The 16,519-nt window shown below is 37.4% G+C and overlaps 2 protein-coding genes across 4 annotated transcripts; one reads left to right on the top strand and one right to left on the bottom strand.

The window, feature by feature from the left end:
- The first annotated feature begins 242 nt into the window (after positions 1-242).
- gpr19 (G protein-coupled receptor 19) lies at positions 243-8,387 on the top strand. Of its 2 annotated transcripts, none has more exons than XM_058772059.1 (2): positions 243-517; positions 5,837-8,387. In XM_058772059.1, the coding sequence occupies exon 2, from the start codon at positions 5,862-5,864 to the stop codon at positions 7,122-7,124; it is 1,263 nt and encodes a 420-aa protein (XP_058628042.1). In that variant the 5' UTR covers positions 243-517; positions 5,837-5,861; the 3' UTR covers positions 7,125-8,387. The 2 variants fall into 2 exon arrangements, with proteins under 2 accessions (XP_058628042.1, XP_058628041.1); XM_058772058.1 differs by having other exon boundaries at positions 243-473.
- A 1,140-nt stretch (positions 8,388-9,527) lies between these two features.
- On the bottom strand, positions 9,528-12,266 carry crebl2 (cAMP responsive element binding protein-like 2). Of its 2 annotated transcripts, none has more exons than XM_058773335.1 (3): positions 12,115-12,266; positions 11,179-11,376; positions 9,528-11,096 (listed from the first exon to the last, which is right to left on the bottom strand). In XM_058773335.1, exons 2-3 carry the CDS (start codon positions 11,374-11,376, stop codon positions 10,935-10,937), a joined length of 360 nt encoding a protein of 119 aa, XP_058629318.1. In that variant the 5' UTR covers positions 12,115-12,266; the 3' UTR covers positions 9,528-10,934. The 2 variants fall into 2 exon arrangements, with proteins under 2 accessions (XP_058629318.1, XP_058629317.1); XM_058773334.1 differs by having other exon boundaries at positions 12,046-12,235.
- Between the last annotated feature and the right edge of the window lie 4,253 nt (positions 12,267-16,519).

Consider the following 16,519-nt stretch of genomic DNA (forward strand, 5'->3'; position numbering starts at 1 on the left):
TAGGGACAGTTTGATCCTCAAACGTCATTATAATTATTACTTTGACATTTTAAATGTTTCAATAGGAAATGTCCCCGTTTTCAATTCAGTAATCTGAGGACCTTATAATAATATACTATACTATAATATAATATGCAGAAATGTTTTCGGGAGGATAAGATTTCTAGGATAGAAAATATAATTGGCTCGCATATGAATAATTCATGAGCTCAATCAATCTGCCGCGTCATGGATCGAGTCTAATTTGCATACGCTGACTGGAGCGCGAGGCGAGCGCGCGCCCGCGGATCTGCTCCTCTCGAGTGACGCGACTGGATGCTCTGATTGATTTGTGAATCTGATGTAAAGAAAATATAAAGAAACACGCAAATAATGATGAAGATGATGAGAATCGACGCGGATTCATGATGGAGGAAGTAAACGATCCGAGGAGGAGAAGAAGAAGCGCGTTGATGTGAGGAGCAGAAACTGAGGTGCGTTTCCATCCGATCCGAAGCGTCTGACAGAAACACGACGAGTGAGTGAATGTGATGAAAACAACACGATCTAAACACGACTGACGCGTTTTATTGACGCTCGACATCCACGGGCCTCCAGAAGATCCGAACATCTCACAGGAGATGATGCTCATTTAATATATTCACACGTTATCCGTCATAAATCAGGGGTTTGAGCTGATATCGAGTTGATATGATCGTCAGATGTAAATATAAACGAGGGTTTTCCTCAGCGAATCTCGAAGCAATCCGTTATGAATCTTTTGGGTTGGAATGGTTATGAATCTCGCAGATGCTGCAGTGTTCAGATGAGATGTTGTCAAGGCTTCATGAATTACAGCAGCCACCAGAGTAAACATCACACACACACACACACACACACACACACACACACACACACACACACACACACACACACACACACACACACACACATATATACATCCACATCCTAATGAATGTCTCTGGAGGAACATCTTCAGCATTCAGTCTCGGATGGCTTTAATTGAATTTCTGCTTCAGCTCGAGGTCTCTGGATGATTCGGATCCGCAACACAACGATTTCACTTAAAGGGATAGTTCACCCAAAAATGGAAATTCTGTCATTAATTACTCACCCTCATGTCGTTCCAAACCCGTAAGACCTTCGTTCATCTTTGGACACAAATTAAGATATGAATTGATTTTGATGAATTCCGAGAGCTCTCTGACCCTCACATAGACAGCAAGCATCCCAACACCATCAAGGCGCAGAAATGTAGTAAGGACATCGTTAAAATAGTCCATTTGACATCAGTGGTTCAACCGAAGCTATCAGAATAATTTTTGTGTGCAAAGAAAACCGAATTTATTCAACAATTCGTCTCGTCCGCGTCACTAGGGCTGTTCAATTCCCAAATTTTTGGAATCGTTTGCGATTCCTGGTTCTGGAATCGATGGGATTTGATTCCAAGAATCGATTCTTTGCTGTTGTTTTCGATTCCTTATCGATTCTTGTTTTTTAGATCGAAGGAACCTTTTCTCGCCATGACTGCAGGATAAAAAGTAGCCTTCTCATAATATGAAGCTTTATTTGTAAAAATGACAATACATTTCTATAGCTCTGATTGATTTTAAATTATAATTTTGTCTGCAATGCCCAAAAAAAAAAACAATAGAAGCCCAATAGAAACCATCACAGAAATTCCAATGGTTTCCATTAAAATACCATTAGCTTTTTCCAGTAAAACCGTTACAAAATTTTTCCAATAGGATTTAACATCCCACCAATAGAATCCATCACATACCACCATTATAGTTTCCATTAAAACCAATACAATTCCCATTAAAACCATTAAAAACATTACATTTTCTATTGTGTTTTGTGCAGGGTTCTATTGTTTTTTATTTTCAGCAGGGCAGGGACATGCATTTATGAATGAAACAAGATATTAAGTGTCTAAAATAAATGTGCACAGTTCAGCTGAATAATGAATTTTAGTTTAACTGTATGCTTTGCCAAAAATTAACAAACTGTACACTAAAACAATATAACCAGAACATTAACAACAACACTGATATAAGAGCTCGTGGTCTATCTGTCAATCAGATGCGTTCTCGGCCTCTGATCTATAACGCTTTTTTTTTTCCAGAATTATCGTCGTATCGTTGTAAATTGTGGACAACAGCCAGTTCTACCGTAAAATAACCTCTAAATTGTTTTTTTTATTTTCTTAATTGGTGCTTTCACAAATGAAAAGGTCTTAAATCCGATCGGAAAGTCATAAATTAATAAAAAGTCATGAATAAATGTTGCATGCACTGCAATATTAGTATTTTCGTTTTATTTAAAAAAAAAAAATTAATAATCAAGATATGTTTACTTGAGATGTAAATTAAAGATATAAAGTCCTGTTTATTAAAGAAGTTGTACAAAAATAAGTTTATGATTAAAACAAGAACAGGTATAAAAACATTTCCCTTTCAATTAATTAGATTTTTTTTTTTTTGGAGCCTATTGACATATTTGTTCTTGTCTTTAGCATAAACTCAATTAATTTTGATCAGTTTCTCATAAAACAAGACTTCTTAAGTCATTTTGCTTGTAAGGTAAATGTACCTTTAGACATTTGCTCTGGAAAACAAGACTTTTTAATGAATTAAAAAGTAAATACAATCTGTTGGATGCTCTGTATTCAAGCTTTTAATCATTTACATTTAGAGATCATGCATATTGTTTTCCATTCAATGTATAAGGAATGGTTAAAGTGGGTTAGTCTTAAATTTACCTTTATAAAACCTGTAGAAACCCTGATTCACTGGAAATGTATTCAGCTCAGTTAAACTTATGAATCTCGATTAAATGTTTATGTTTCTCAATATTAAAAACTAGTGCTGACAAAAGTTTAATCGTGATTAATCGGATCCAAAATAAAAGTTTTCGTTTACATAATATATGAGTGTGTACTGTGTATATTTATTATGTGTATATAAATACAAACACATGCATGTATATATTTTTCTTAAATATATACATGCATGTGTTTGTATTTATTTATACATTATAAATACGTGACCCTGGACCACAAAACCAGTCTTAAGTGTAAATTTTACATTTAAATTTTAAAATATCATCTGAAAGCTGAATAAATAATCTTTCCATTGATCGTTGTTATGATCGGACAATATTTGGCTGAGATACAACTATTTGAAAATCTGGAATCTGAGGGTGCAAAAAAATCAAAATATTGAAAAAATCGCCTTTAAATTTGTTCAAATGAAGTTCTTAGCAATGCATATTACTAATCAAAAATGAAGTTTTGATATATTTACGGTAAGAAATTTACAAAATATCTTCATGGAACATGATCTTTACTTAATATCCTAATGATTTTTGGCATAAAAGAAAAATGGATAATTTTGACCCATACACTGTATTGTTGGCTATTGCTACAAATATACCCCAGCGACTTAAGACTGCTTTTGTGCTCTAGGGACACATATATGTTCTAGGGCTCGTATCATTCATTCTGAATTTATTTACTTCATGTAAGACATTTCTCATCTGCACGTGTAACATCATGTATTTCCACCTGCCTTCAAATCCTTCAGCACATCATCAGTGTTGTATTGAATGAAAGCAGATGATGGTGACCGATGCACCTTTACCTGTTCAGACCTTCTTTGTGTGTGCATAAAATGGAAAACCTAAGAATAAAATGGTTCTAGATGACAAAACCAGATAAACTGTCCCCGGTTACGGATGACAGGATTGATTCAATGGGAACAACAGCTGTGGAAACATGTTTTGGCGTGTTTTGCAGTGCAAACAATTGATTTTCTGATCTGTGACGGTGAGCAATCAAAAAGCCCAGTGTTAGGGTTAAAAGCAGACAATACAGCAGATACTTACATAAAATTATATAAATATCAGTTGTCACACTATATCTCCAGTATTATGTGTGATATTTAAATGATCCAAACATTTAATGCAATGCAGTCCAATGCTGATTGAGAGATGAAGAAATAAACGCTCCTCAAAAGATCCTGATGATCAGATTTGAGACGCACTGATTTTTCTAAAAAAATGTATGTCCTTATTACGTTTCTGTGCCTTGACCATGGTAGTAAAATAGTATACTTAAGCACAATTTATTCGTATGTACTGTAGTATAACTAAATGTATTTGTGGCACACTATAATTAATTTTAATAATGTTAAAATCACATTATTAAAATATTTAAGACACTTTCAAGGGGCGAAGGAACAAATATCAATACACAGAATGTGATAATGTCTTTTGTGCCATAGTCTTAGGTGAGAAATCATACAGCGGCCTTAATGATATGACAACACACAGTACAAACAGTCTCCACAGACATGCATTAATATGCCTTCATGCATCTACTGGATCATAAGATGAGTTGCCTCATTCATCCCTTACCAAGACTAATTGTTTGGTTGAGTAAGCATGGACATGTCATTGGGGTTATGAAGTGAGTATCCTCTTTAAAAGATTTCACAAGTTTATATGGGTGTGTGTAGGTCATATTTAAAGTTTTTTTTTTTTTTTTTGTGCTCAGAGAACACCATTATGAAAATCGTTTTTTTTTTAAACGTTAAGAATCTAGCCAGTGTACTTTCTTAAAGGGGTCATCGGATGCAAAATTCACTTTACAAGTTGTTTGAACATAAATGTGTGTTGTAAGTGTGTGTACACATCCATCCTATAATGATAAAAATCCACCCAGTGTTTTTTTTTTAAATCCCCTTTCTCAAATTCCTGTCAGAATTACGTAGTTCTGTACAGGCCCCTCCCACGATAGTTGATTGACAAGACCGTCTTACCTTAGACCCGCCCTGAGTGAGCCGAGAGCTGTCCATCATTGTGTCGACTCCGGTGCAGGGGAAGACAAGACGTCTCAGATTAAGCGATTGAAGTGTTTAGTTGTTGGATGTAATAATGAATAAAGCAGTCGTCATTAACTCCCGACATCTGAGCCGCTGAAGACGCAGAGGATTAACAGTACTTTCGTTTTGAAGGGAATGCACCGATCTGCCGAAATGCATCTATGTTCACTTGAATCATTCGTGATCCAGCTTCATCTACAGAAGAAGTGAGTATAAGGGTTTTTTATGAATCTTTGCCAATCAACTTTCCTAATAACGTGCTAGTTAGCCAGTTTCGCGGCTGAAGTAAACAGTACGGCTTGTCACTCCACGGAAGAGAGGGGCGGGGTCAGCAGAGCTCATTAGCATTTAAAGCAACATGGACTAAAAAAACGATGAAAACAGAACTGATTTTGACAGGGGAAAGAAGGTGTTTTTTTACACTACCATTCAGAAATTTTAACCAAAGTATGTTATAGACTTTTCATTAAGACCCTAAAGAATCATATCAACTTGTGGAAAATGGGCATCCGATGACCCCTTTAAGGTATATATTTATATATATATATATTTCATCCTTCCCTAAAAGCATTTGTAAAAAGTAAGTAAAGTAAGTTTGTGCTTGAAGAAAGCATGAAATAACTACATTTAGAGTGTATTTTCAGTTAATATAGTCAAGTAAATAAATTTTTAGGATACTTATCGTGACATAAATATATTTTAAATACAATTAAGTATATTTATTTTTCACTAGAGGTACCCTTGCTGTCTATGAAAGGTCAGAAAGTTCTCGGATTTCATCAAAAATATTTTAATTGTGATCTGAAGATGAACGAAGGTCTTACAGGTTTGTAACGACATGAGGGTGAGTAATTAATGACAGAATTTTCATATTTGGGTGAACTATCCCTTTAACATCATGATTGTCCTTCGAAACGCAGTGATTTAATTGTACCTGTCGTGTCTTTCAGCTTTGATCCGACACAGAGAGGGCAAATGGTGTACTTCCTGTCCGTGGAGGGCATAAAGCCCTCGTTCCACTCCGCCCTCCTCTTCAACCCCGCCATCAACTACTCCGACAGGAACGATTCCTCCACGCCGACGCCTGTCGTCTGCCGTTTGGACGCCTCCTCGTCCGCCGCCTCCCCACAGAGCAATGTCTCGCTGACGTCGTACGACCTGTCGCCGGCGGAGGTCACGCTCCTCGGCCTCGTGTTCGGGGTGTTCTGGGTCATATCGGTGCTGGGGAACTCGCTGGTGTGTCTGGTGATCCATCGGAGCCGCAGAACCCAGTCGACCACCAACTATTTTGTTGTGTCGATGGCGTGTGCGGATCTGCTGTTGAGCCTAGCCTGCGCGCCACTAGTTCTCCTGCAGGTTTCCGCCGGTCACTGGCCTCTGACCGCGGCCGCGTGCAAAGCTGTACGATACTTGCAGCACCTGTGCCCCGGAGTCCAGGTCTACGTGCTTCTGTCCATCTGCGTGGATCGTTTCTACACCATCGTGTATCCGTTGAGCTTTAAAGTGTCGCGCGAGAAAGCCAAACGAATGATTCTGGCGTCTTGGCTCTTTGATGCTGCGTTCGTATCGCCGTGTTTGTTCTTCTACGGATCGTCGGCGTCGCAAAACCACTGCGACTTCTTTCTGGCGGACAGCTGGGACGGGTTGGCGTACGCCGTCGCGCATCTTCTCTTTGGTTTCTTGGTGCCGGCGCTGCTCATCGTGTCCTTCTACCAGCGGGTGGTGCGCTACATCTGGAGGATCGGCGCTGACGGGCGAACGGTGCGCAGGACCATGAACATCGTCCCCAGGACTAAAGTCAAAACCATTAAGATGTTCCTGATGCTCAACGCCGTGTTCCTCCTCACCTGGACGCCGTTTTACGTCGCACAGCTTTGGCACCCAACAGAAAAGACGGGCCCAAGCAGGCGGTCAGCGCTGTTCTTCGTCGCAGTGGCCTGGATCTCCTTCAGCTCCACGGCGTCCAAACCCACGCTGTACTCTGTGTACAACGCCAACTTCAGACGCGGCATGCGAGAGACGTTCTGCATGTCGTCCATGAAGTGTTATCGCAGTAACGCGTACACCATCACTGCCAGCTCGCGGATCGCCAAAAAGAACTACGTGGGCGTGGTTGATCTGCCCGTGCCGGCAAAGACGCTCATCAAAGACTCTGTTTATGACACTTTTGACCGAGAAGCAAAGGAGAAGAAGTTAGCATGGCCTATTAGCTCTAACCCACCCAACACTTTCGTATAAAGGCTCAGAAATTAACGTTGAATAGATAGCTCGCCCACAAATGACAATACTGGCGTCATTTACTCACCCTCAAGTTGTTTCAAACCTGTATCCAAAACCCGTGTTTCAAAGTTGCTTTCTTAGGGGCCGTTCACACAGAACACGTTTTTCCATTCCAATGCGCTACTTTTTCGTTGTTTTTCTACGCATGCTAGACGGACGTGTAAGATGTTGGGTAAAGTTAAAAGAATTAACATTTTTACACGCAGCGCCGCTCATCAATGTCAGTTCCAAAACAGTGGACCAATCAGAAGAGTGCGGAGGCGGGGCAAGCATTGCCAGCTTTTGTTTACTGTAGCAAGTTGGCATGGCAACTGTTGTATTTGACAGCAACATGACGGAAGAGGCGTTCTGCTCGCGATTTTTAGACACAAAAGACACATTCTGTGTGAACGGCCCCTTGTAAAAGATATTTTGAAGAATGTTGGTAGCCAAACAGTTGATGGTTGATGGATTGTTGTCATACCATGGAAGTCAATGGGTACCAACTGTTTGGTTACCAACAATCTTCGAAATCTCTTCTTGTGTGTTCAGCAGAAGAAATTCATAAACACTCGGAACAACTTGAGGGTGAGTAAACGATGACAAAATTTAAATTTTTGGGTGAATGATTCCTTTAACTCGTTATAATGATACGTGGGTGAGTAAATAATGAAAACTTTTGAGCGAACTGTTGCTTTAACTGCCGTTGCACCACGATTACACGCAACAGAATCAACGTGACTAGACTAAATCTGTTGAAATGCAAAAAAACGTGGTGCTAACTATAACTAGTTCACTTACTCACTGATGACATTGGAGGAAGACTACAAAACACCCTTATCGTCACTGCTGTGATCCAGTGGAAGGAAAGTGTTGATCGTCATGTGTTCTTCTGTTCGTGTCAGTCTGTGATCCTACGGTGGCCTAGTGGCGCCAAACAGGGTTCATGTTAATCTTCAGAAGATGCGTTTGTGTTTTTTGTGCCTGTAGTTACAGATAAATTTTGTCTCATAGATTTGTGTGTCATTTCATGATGCAAGATGTGTGTCCCTGTGATTTTACAATTAAACATTCTGTACGATTTAAATGTAAGCCACTGTCTGAATGTTCCTGTGACTGATTGGTTATATTTACTAAAGCTGTACTTCAAAGAGCAGTTCACCCAAAAATGAAAAGGAACTGAACGATCTGTTTGTTTCTTCATCAGATTTGTAGAAATGTAGCATTGCAATGGATGCTCTGCAGTGAATGGGTGCCGTCAGAACGAGAGCTGATAAAAACATCACAATAATCCACAACATCAGTTAACATCTTGAGAAGACAAAAGCTGAAACGAATCCATCATTAAGACGTTTCTAACTAAAATCCGATAATCCCATAATAACGCTTCCTCCAGTGAAAAAGTGCATCTCCTGTTGTCTGTCGCATCAAAATCCAGCCACATATTTGTTTAGAGCTGTTTTGGCCAGTAAACAGTGCTTGATCTGTGCAGATTTCTCTCCTGATTCACACCAGAACACTTATTCTCTGGAGGAGGTGTTATTATGGACTCTTATTTTAGTTAAAAACGTATTAAATATGGATTTGTTTATCACAAACATGTAGCTTTTGTCTTCTCCAGATGTTAACTGATGGACTGGAGTGCTGTGGATTATTGTGATGTTTTTATCAGCTCTCGTTCTGACGGCACCCATTCACTGCAGAGCATCCATCGCTGAGACACTGATGCAGAGACGCATTTCTCCAAATCTGATGAAGAAACAAACTCATCTATATCTCGGATGACTTGGATAAGTACATTTTCATTCTTGAATGAACTATTGCTTTAAAGCTGAACATGCAAACTAATCAAAATATTTTATTCCCACAAACTGTGATAATGAACCAATTAGAAGATTTCAGTCATTCTTTTAAGTTTGATCTTCATGTTACTGAGCTGAACTGACTGAACCCGATGAAGACTCGTCTTCCGCTGCTCAGTGTGACATTTCCAGCACAATATCTCCATGTTCAGTGTCGGATGACGATGCTCTATTGTTATTCGGGATGAAAGCGAAGGGCTTTAATGAAACACACACATCATAATGAGATTTCATATCGAGAGCGAGGACAATGAAAGCGCTTGTGCTGCTCTGAATTCTGAACAGAGACATAAAAAACAAACCTACAGCTGCACAAAATGACAGCAGCAGCACCTTTACAGTTTGTGCTAGAAATATAATCATCACTTTCAGCTTTATCAGTTATTTTGTCCATCTGACAACACACAAACAGAACATTTTGGGGTAGGAAACCCCCTAGTTTGTAATCTCAGGTTTGATCTGAGCACTAGTGCTAGTAATAAATGAGCTCATAAACTGAATTGATGCAAGAAAGACAAGATTCAGATTCAATGTTTTTATATTCATGTTCACAAAGCAAAGCTACATTGTTTAATAAGACGTTTATCATTAATAAGTATCATCCTGCAACAAATTTCAATCTACATTTTATACACGCCATATAAAAATATACATTTGAGCTCTAAATATTATAGATTATGCCAGCCAAAATAGAGACTCAGAGTCAGGAGTCACAAGGAAAAGTGCTGAAGGCCAATGAAAGTGTTTCACGTTCATTAAAACTTGAACTTTTCACAAAACACTTCTACCTCTCTGTGTTTGGGCCGATCAACACTGATGAAATAGTTTCACATTCATTACATTTATTCAGATCGTGTGCTGAAATATTAGTAATTTTTGTTTGTTTTTGACAAACCTGCCAAATAAAGCAGAAAAATGAAACTCTGAAATAAAGTACAAAAATTAGAGCTTTGAAGAAAAGTGCTTTTAGGTTTCAGTTAGTGAAATAAATACACGATCAACAACAGACACAGACAAACTCTATTTGTACAAGAGAAAAGGGAAGTGCTATGCGTTGAAATCTTTCAAATCTTGTAAAGTGCAAAGAGCCGAGCGAGAGATTTTGGCAAAAGTCCATCTTATGATGTCTCTGTTTATAGGTTTAAAAGATTAAACTGATTGTAACACACATCAGAGTGACGAATCGTCACATTCTGTCACATGGAAGCTTGTTTCAACCATGGAATAATGAATAAAAAAGGGAATTGCGACTTTTTATCTCACAATTTGAAGAAAAACTAGGTAATGCCAGATATAAACAGAGAATTCTGAATTTTTTTCGCACAATTCTGAGTTTACATCTTGCAATTCTATTTTTGTTTCCACCAAAAATAAAAAAATGTTTAATAATTCTGACTTTTTAATCAATATCTTAAAATGTTTCACGTTTCTTCTCAGAGCTGCAAGTAACTTGGTTATAAACTGAGTAACTAAAGTTATAAGTTTGCAATTTTGAGTTAATATCTCAGAATTACGAAAAAAAAAAAAAAAAAAAGTCTGAATTGACATGTAAACTCAGAACTGTGAGATAAAAAGGCACAATAAGCTTAATTTTTTTTATCCAGTGGTAGATTGGACTCACGAACGCTGAATCCTTCATCACAAGTGATTTGGTACCAGAACGGTTTCAAAATAAATACATAAAGGAGGAGGAAATGTTTACGAATCACACAGAACGCTCACACATACACAACACAAAACCTGAACGTGAATCACGTCCACAAACAGACGCAAATCAACAGGAATAACTCTCTAATGTCTGAATGGTCATATTATTGTGAATGCAGACAGAAAAGCTTATTTTAAACGTCCCATTACTACAAAACGACAAATAAAACACTGTGAATCAACACATTCACGCATCCAAACGCACTCGCTCCGGATCCGTCTAGGACGACTTGTTCTGGCCGTTCCCGCTGGAGCCGTACTTGCTGTTCTTGGGGATCTTGTTGCTGGAGCTCTGGAGCGCTTTCTGCTCGTCTCCGGTCAGGAGGGCTTTGATTTCGGACGGGATCTTCCCCTGGTCCATGGCCAGACACCACTGCTTGTACTGCAGACACACGAACAGCATCAGCACGGCTGAGCAGACACAGGTTAGCGTCAGCGACAGATCAGACGGAGCGTGTGTTTACCATGTCCAGCTCCTCTCGCAGCGCACAGATGGCTCTCTCCTTACTGGACACCAGCTCCTCCAGATACTGGTAGCGCAGCTTTTTCCTGGCGCGACACTCTCTGGCGCTCTGCCGGCTTCTCTCCAGCTTGGCCTTCAGGTCGATCTTGGCAGGTTTGCGGCCACGTTTGCCTGGTTTCTTCACTTTTCCAGCAACCATCTACAGATCAGAAGAGACTTTACGGTGAAACACTCATGTGGTGATCATGCCACATGAATAAACAACACAATACAAGATATAAGCGCTGCAAACCAAACACAAAATTACAGGTTGGCTTATAAATGTATGTTTCATTTACAATGTTGAGCTGAACAATGACTCTATTTTCCTCTAGAGCTGCTTTATAGACTAAAAATGAATTAATTTCCACAATTTTACAATGTTAACACTTGTTTTCTTGAGCTAAATTCAAACTGAACGGAATTGATCTGAATAATAGCATTATTGTCTTTGTAGAGCTGCTTCGCGGCTGAAATTGTGTCATAACTGAATAATAACACTGTTATTTTCCTGTTTGTTAATGTGTAGCTGCTTTGAAAGAATCTGTATCGTATATAAATGATTGTAAGTTGACTTAATAAACATTACATGAGTATCATTGTAAAATAATGGTATCAGATTTGATTACCATTGTATTTTCATATATATATATATATATATGTACAACGATTCAATTATATTAATATGCTACTCCGAGGTATTTCACAGAATATCATGGCACATTAATCATGATACTACAATAGTTGTTGGAGAACTGAAATCACTAGAATCCAGCTGATCATGAGCTGTAGTAGTGTCTGTAGTCAAAGTGATGTTCATATGACGCACTTTGTCATCCATCGCGTGTTTTCCAATCGACGCGAGTCTGCAGTCGCGCGCTGATCCTCGATCATTCACCTGTAATCGATCAGAGAGTCCGATTGAGATGATTTTTGATCAATCTTCCTGTGGAGCTGCCTGTGTTTTTAGCCGAATGCTAACAGCGCTCTTCCGGTTCTGGCGCAGGTGACGCCCACCGCGCTGCATGCTGGGACCTGTAGTTTCTTCCGGATGGCTAAAACGAACCATTCTAGAAAGATAATCAGTTTATGCACACACACACACACGTCTGGTTTGATACATTTACAGTAAGAAATGTACAAAATATCTTCATGGAACATGATCTTTACTTAATATCCTAATGATTTTTGGCATAAAAGAAAAATGGATCATTTTGACCCGTACAATGTATTTTTGGCTGTTGCTACAAATATACCCCAGCGACTTAAGACTGGTTTTGTGGTCCAGGGTCACATATTCTATCGCCCTACACCAACCCTACACCTAAACCTACCCCTTACAGGAAACTTTCTGAATTTTTAGATTTTCAAAAAACTTAATTCTGTGTGATTTATTAGCATATTTACCCGTGGGGACCTCAATTTAGGACCTCAATAACTCCCCACGTGAATAGAAAAACAGGCACACACACACACACACACACACATATATTTATAGCCTATACACAACACCAATATAATAACTCACTGGAAGCAACATTAAATGTGTGTTATTTCACATGCATGGACTACTGTCACAAAAACCGAGGGTAATGCCACTGTAGGCCTACTGTTTTACGTTTTAGTATGTGCTGTTGTCATGTATGATCACAGTCTTTCATGTTGTGAAGGTGTGTGTGTGTCAAACACCTGCTGCTGCTGATGCTTTGGTAGCTGCTGTGAGTGTCACAGCAGGACACACACACACACACACACACACTTACTTATATATGTGGTAATGGTTTTTATACTGTACAAAACCCTATCCCGAGAGCTGGGTAGATTACTTACAAATTGTAATCCGATACTGATTCCAAATTATATGACAAAAATTGAAGTTAGTAACGTAATCCATTACATTACACATTTTAGGTAATCAGAGGCGGACAAAGTACACAGCTTCCTTACTTGAGTGAAAGTACAGATACTGCTGGTCAAATACTACTCCACTACAAGTGAAAGTTGTAAAGACAGATTTTTACTTAAGTAAAAGTACGGAAGTACATGTTTTTAAAAGTACTTAAGTATAAAAAGTAAAAAGTAAATGCATTGTTTTATTGTCGCATTGTTGTATACTTACAATACCTTATGCCACTAATGCAACCTACTGAATACACTGATTAGCTTGTATTATCTTTGGAATTAAGAGCTTTTATGTTACCAAACCTATAGAAATGGAACAACTGAATGAAGATAATCATCTTTATTTTTTTTATTTAACACTCCTACAACTACATTGAACTCATTTTAATACTTGTTTAAAAGTTACAAAGTTCGTTTTCAAAGAGATATTGAAGTCTATGATATGATTAATTTTAGGCAAACATTGAAAAGAAAACAAATCTTTAGTCTTTTCAGAAAACTGGATCATACTCTCTCAGTTTTCAGATTGCAGGTTGCACCAAAGAACCGTCTTTTTGATCAGTGTTCATAAAATGCTCAGAAATCAGTGAACTTCACAGCATGTGGCTACAGTTGGGCATTGTTTGAATTTTATCCATTCAGATTCTGATTCTGCTTATTGATTTCAATTCTTATTGATTCCCAGTTTAGATTCCAAAGTTTTAATTTAGCGTACTTTTTGATCATTTGTTTGCAAAAAAAATAAATAATAATAAAAAATAAATAAATAATATATATATATATATATATATATGTATTTATGTGCAGTGTTTTGACAATAAAATAATGTACAGATGTATATACTTCCCTGATCAGTTTTTAGCAGCAATTTACCAGTAGGCCTAAGTTTATATATAGCCTATATATATATATATATATATATATATAGTAAAGTGAGGGCAGTGATTTTTGACAGATATATTAGCCTACCATTTGTATCGCCATAGTTTAACTACAAAAATCAAACTATAGTTAATATAATGAAACTATGGTAAATTTGTGGTTACTGAAGTTTTACTACAAATATCATATGGTTACTATAGTGAGATAATAGTAAATTTGTGGATACTGTGATTTTACTGCAAATACCATAGTTATGGTTACTGTAGTAAAAACATGGTTAATTTTCCAAAGGGTTTTAATGAGTTAACACATGCCTTTTTAGAGCGCTTTTAGCTGTGCAGTAGCGCAGACGTTTACATTAGTTTAGTGGGGAAGATCCTGAGGTTGCCAGATTTGCGTAAAAAATTCATCCAAATAAAACTGCAGGCTTAGAAATACTGTAACACTTGGCAACACAGGATGGTCCTGGCAGATCGCAGGCCGGATTTTCGCAGAAAAAAAGGGTTCAGTGAATCTGAAAATGCACGCACTGTAAAAACTGCTACATTGCTACACTGCAACGACTTTCTACTTGGGGACCATGATATAAATGTAGTTGAGTAAAAAATACGATATTTGTCTTTCAAAGTGAAGTTAAAGTCGCAAGTTTCCAGAAAAAATAATACTCAAGTAAAGTACAGATACTCAAAAAGTGTACTTAAGTACAATACTCAAGTAAATTAACTTCATTACTGTCCACCTCTGTAGGTAATATAATCAGACTACTTTTTGATTACTTTTAGATTACTTTTGAGTTTTGACCTAACTAAAAATAAATAGGATAATCTTGTACCATACTGATATAAAAATACAAAGAGTAAGAAGATATGTTCCATTCATTGTAATTGACAACATGAAGTGCATTAAACATTAGATTATGTCAAGGTTTCCAAAAAGGGTTCGTAAAGGAATTGCAGGGGGTTCGTGAGTTTAATGAAAAGCTAATAATTAATTAGATCATAAAAATGTAATATCAAGATAAATAATTTTAAATAACATCAATCATAATAAAAAACACTTCCTAAAAAATTATATATTTTATTTGTTTACCTGCATGTCGTGACCATTAATCAAGAGAACTGAGAACATGCAAATGTGAAACTTAATTATTAAAATATTTATTTTAAAATCTCTACTTCAAGTAAATATATGTGAAAGAGGTTCAGATGACAAAAGTTTGGGAATGCCTGCATAAGAAATAATGTTAATTTGTGCATTTTTGAAAGACAAAAACCTTTCAAAGAAAGTGAAAAAGTGACAATTCAAATAAACATGAATGTGTTCATCAGTAGTTGATGCAATGCTGAAAGACTTCTTAATTATTTCACTTATTTTAGAAAGGAACATTTAAAAGATGAATAATGTTATTGTGTGAATAATATGTAATCATGTAATCAATAAAAAGTAACTGTAGTCTGTTACTTATGACTATACACAATGCATGCATACATCTTATTTTAAAATGTAATTTAACTTTTAAAGTACATAACTTTTGAAGGGGCGTCATGCACTTATTATTTTTGAGGGGGCTTGAGTGAGGGGGGGGGCGTGGCTGTAATGCTTGTTATGATGTCACGATGACGCTGTATAATATTATAGGCAATGTTTTATTTATTTTTTCCTTTTTATTAGAAATATTCCCAATATGTGTTAACTATATCATGAAATATCTCGATCCTCAAATATGTGTAAGTAAATGCATTTTGCACCTTTATAGATCATGTTAGTTGATTTATAATGGGCGATGGGCAAAGTTGCCTAATGTTATTGTAATCTATTAACTAAGCATAAAACCCGTCTTTTTACTTAAGTACCAGATATTGGTGTCATGCCAATAAAATATTTTTAATATGACTGGCTTTGTATTTAACTTGAATTTAATAAAAACATTGCAAGTTACTAATTATAACACTTTCATTGTACAGAAAGAGAGCAAAGAACATTATCATTGACTTCAGTCTAGTCAGAGTTCAAGCACTCTCACAAACTCCCAAATAATCACTGAAGCTGTTTAAAGGGATAGTTCACCCAAAAATGGAAATGTGATGTTTATCTGCTTACCCCCAGGACATCTGAGATGTAGGTGACTTTGTTTCTTCAGCAAAACACAAACGAAGATTTTTAACTCAAACCGTTGCAGTCTGTCAGTCATATAATGGCAGTCAATGGGACTCACGGCTTTGAGAGACAAAAAAACATACACAGACAAAACCAAATTAAACCCCGCGGCTCGTGACGATACATTGAGGTCTAAAGACACGAAACGATCGGTCTGTGCAAGAAACTGAACAGTATTTATATCATTTTTTACCTCTGATACACCGCACTGTCCAAGTGTCCTGAGCGCGTTCACAACAGCCGGCTGTTCACACTCCAGTACAGTAGGTGGCGGTAATGCACCATTGAAGTTGGATGCGAACCGCCGTTAAACATCAAGGAAGAAGCATGCATCTACTATGCCACGGCTGTTGTGAACTCGC

This window comes from Onychostoma macrolepis, chromosome 04 (genome assembly GCF_012432095.1).
Source record: "Onychostoma macrolepis isolate SWU-2019 chromosome 04, ASM1243209v1, whole genome shotgun sequence".
Classification (NCBI taxonomy): domain Eukaryota; kingdom Metazoa; phylum Chordata; class Actinopteri; order Cypriniformes; family Cyprinidae; genus Onychostoma; species Onychostoma macrolepis.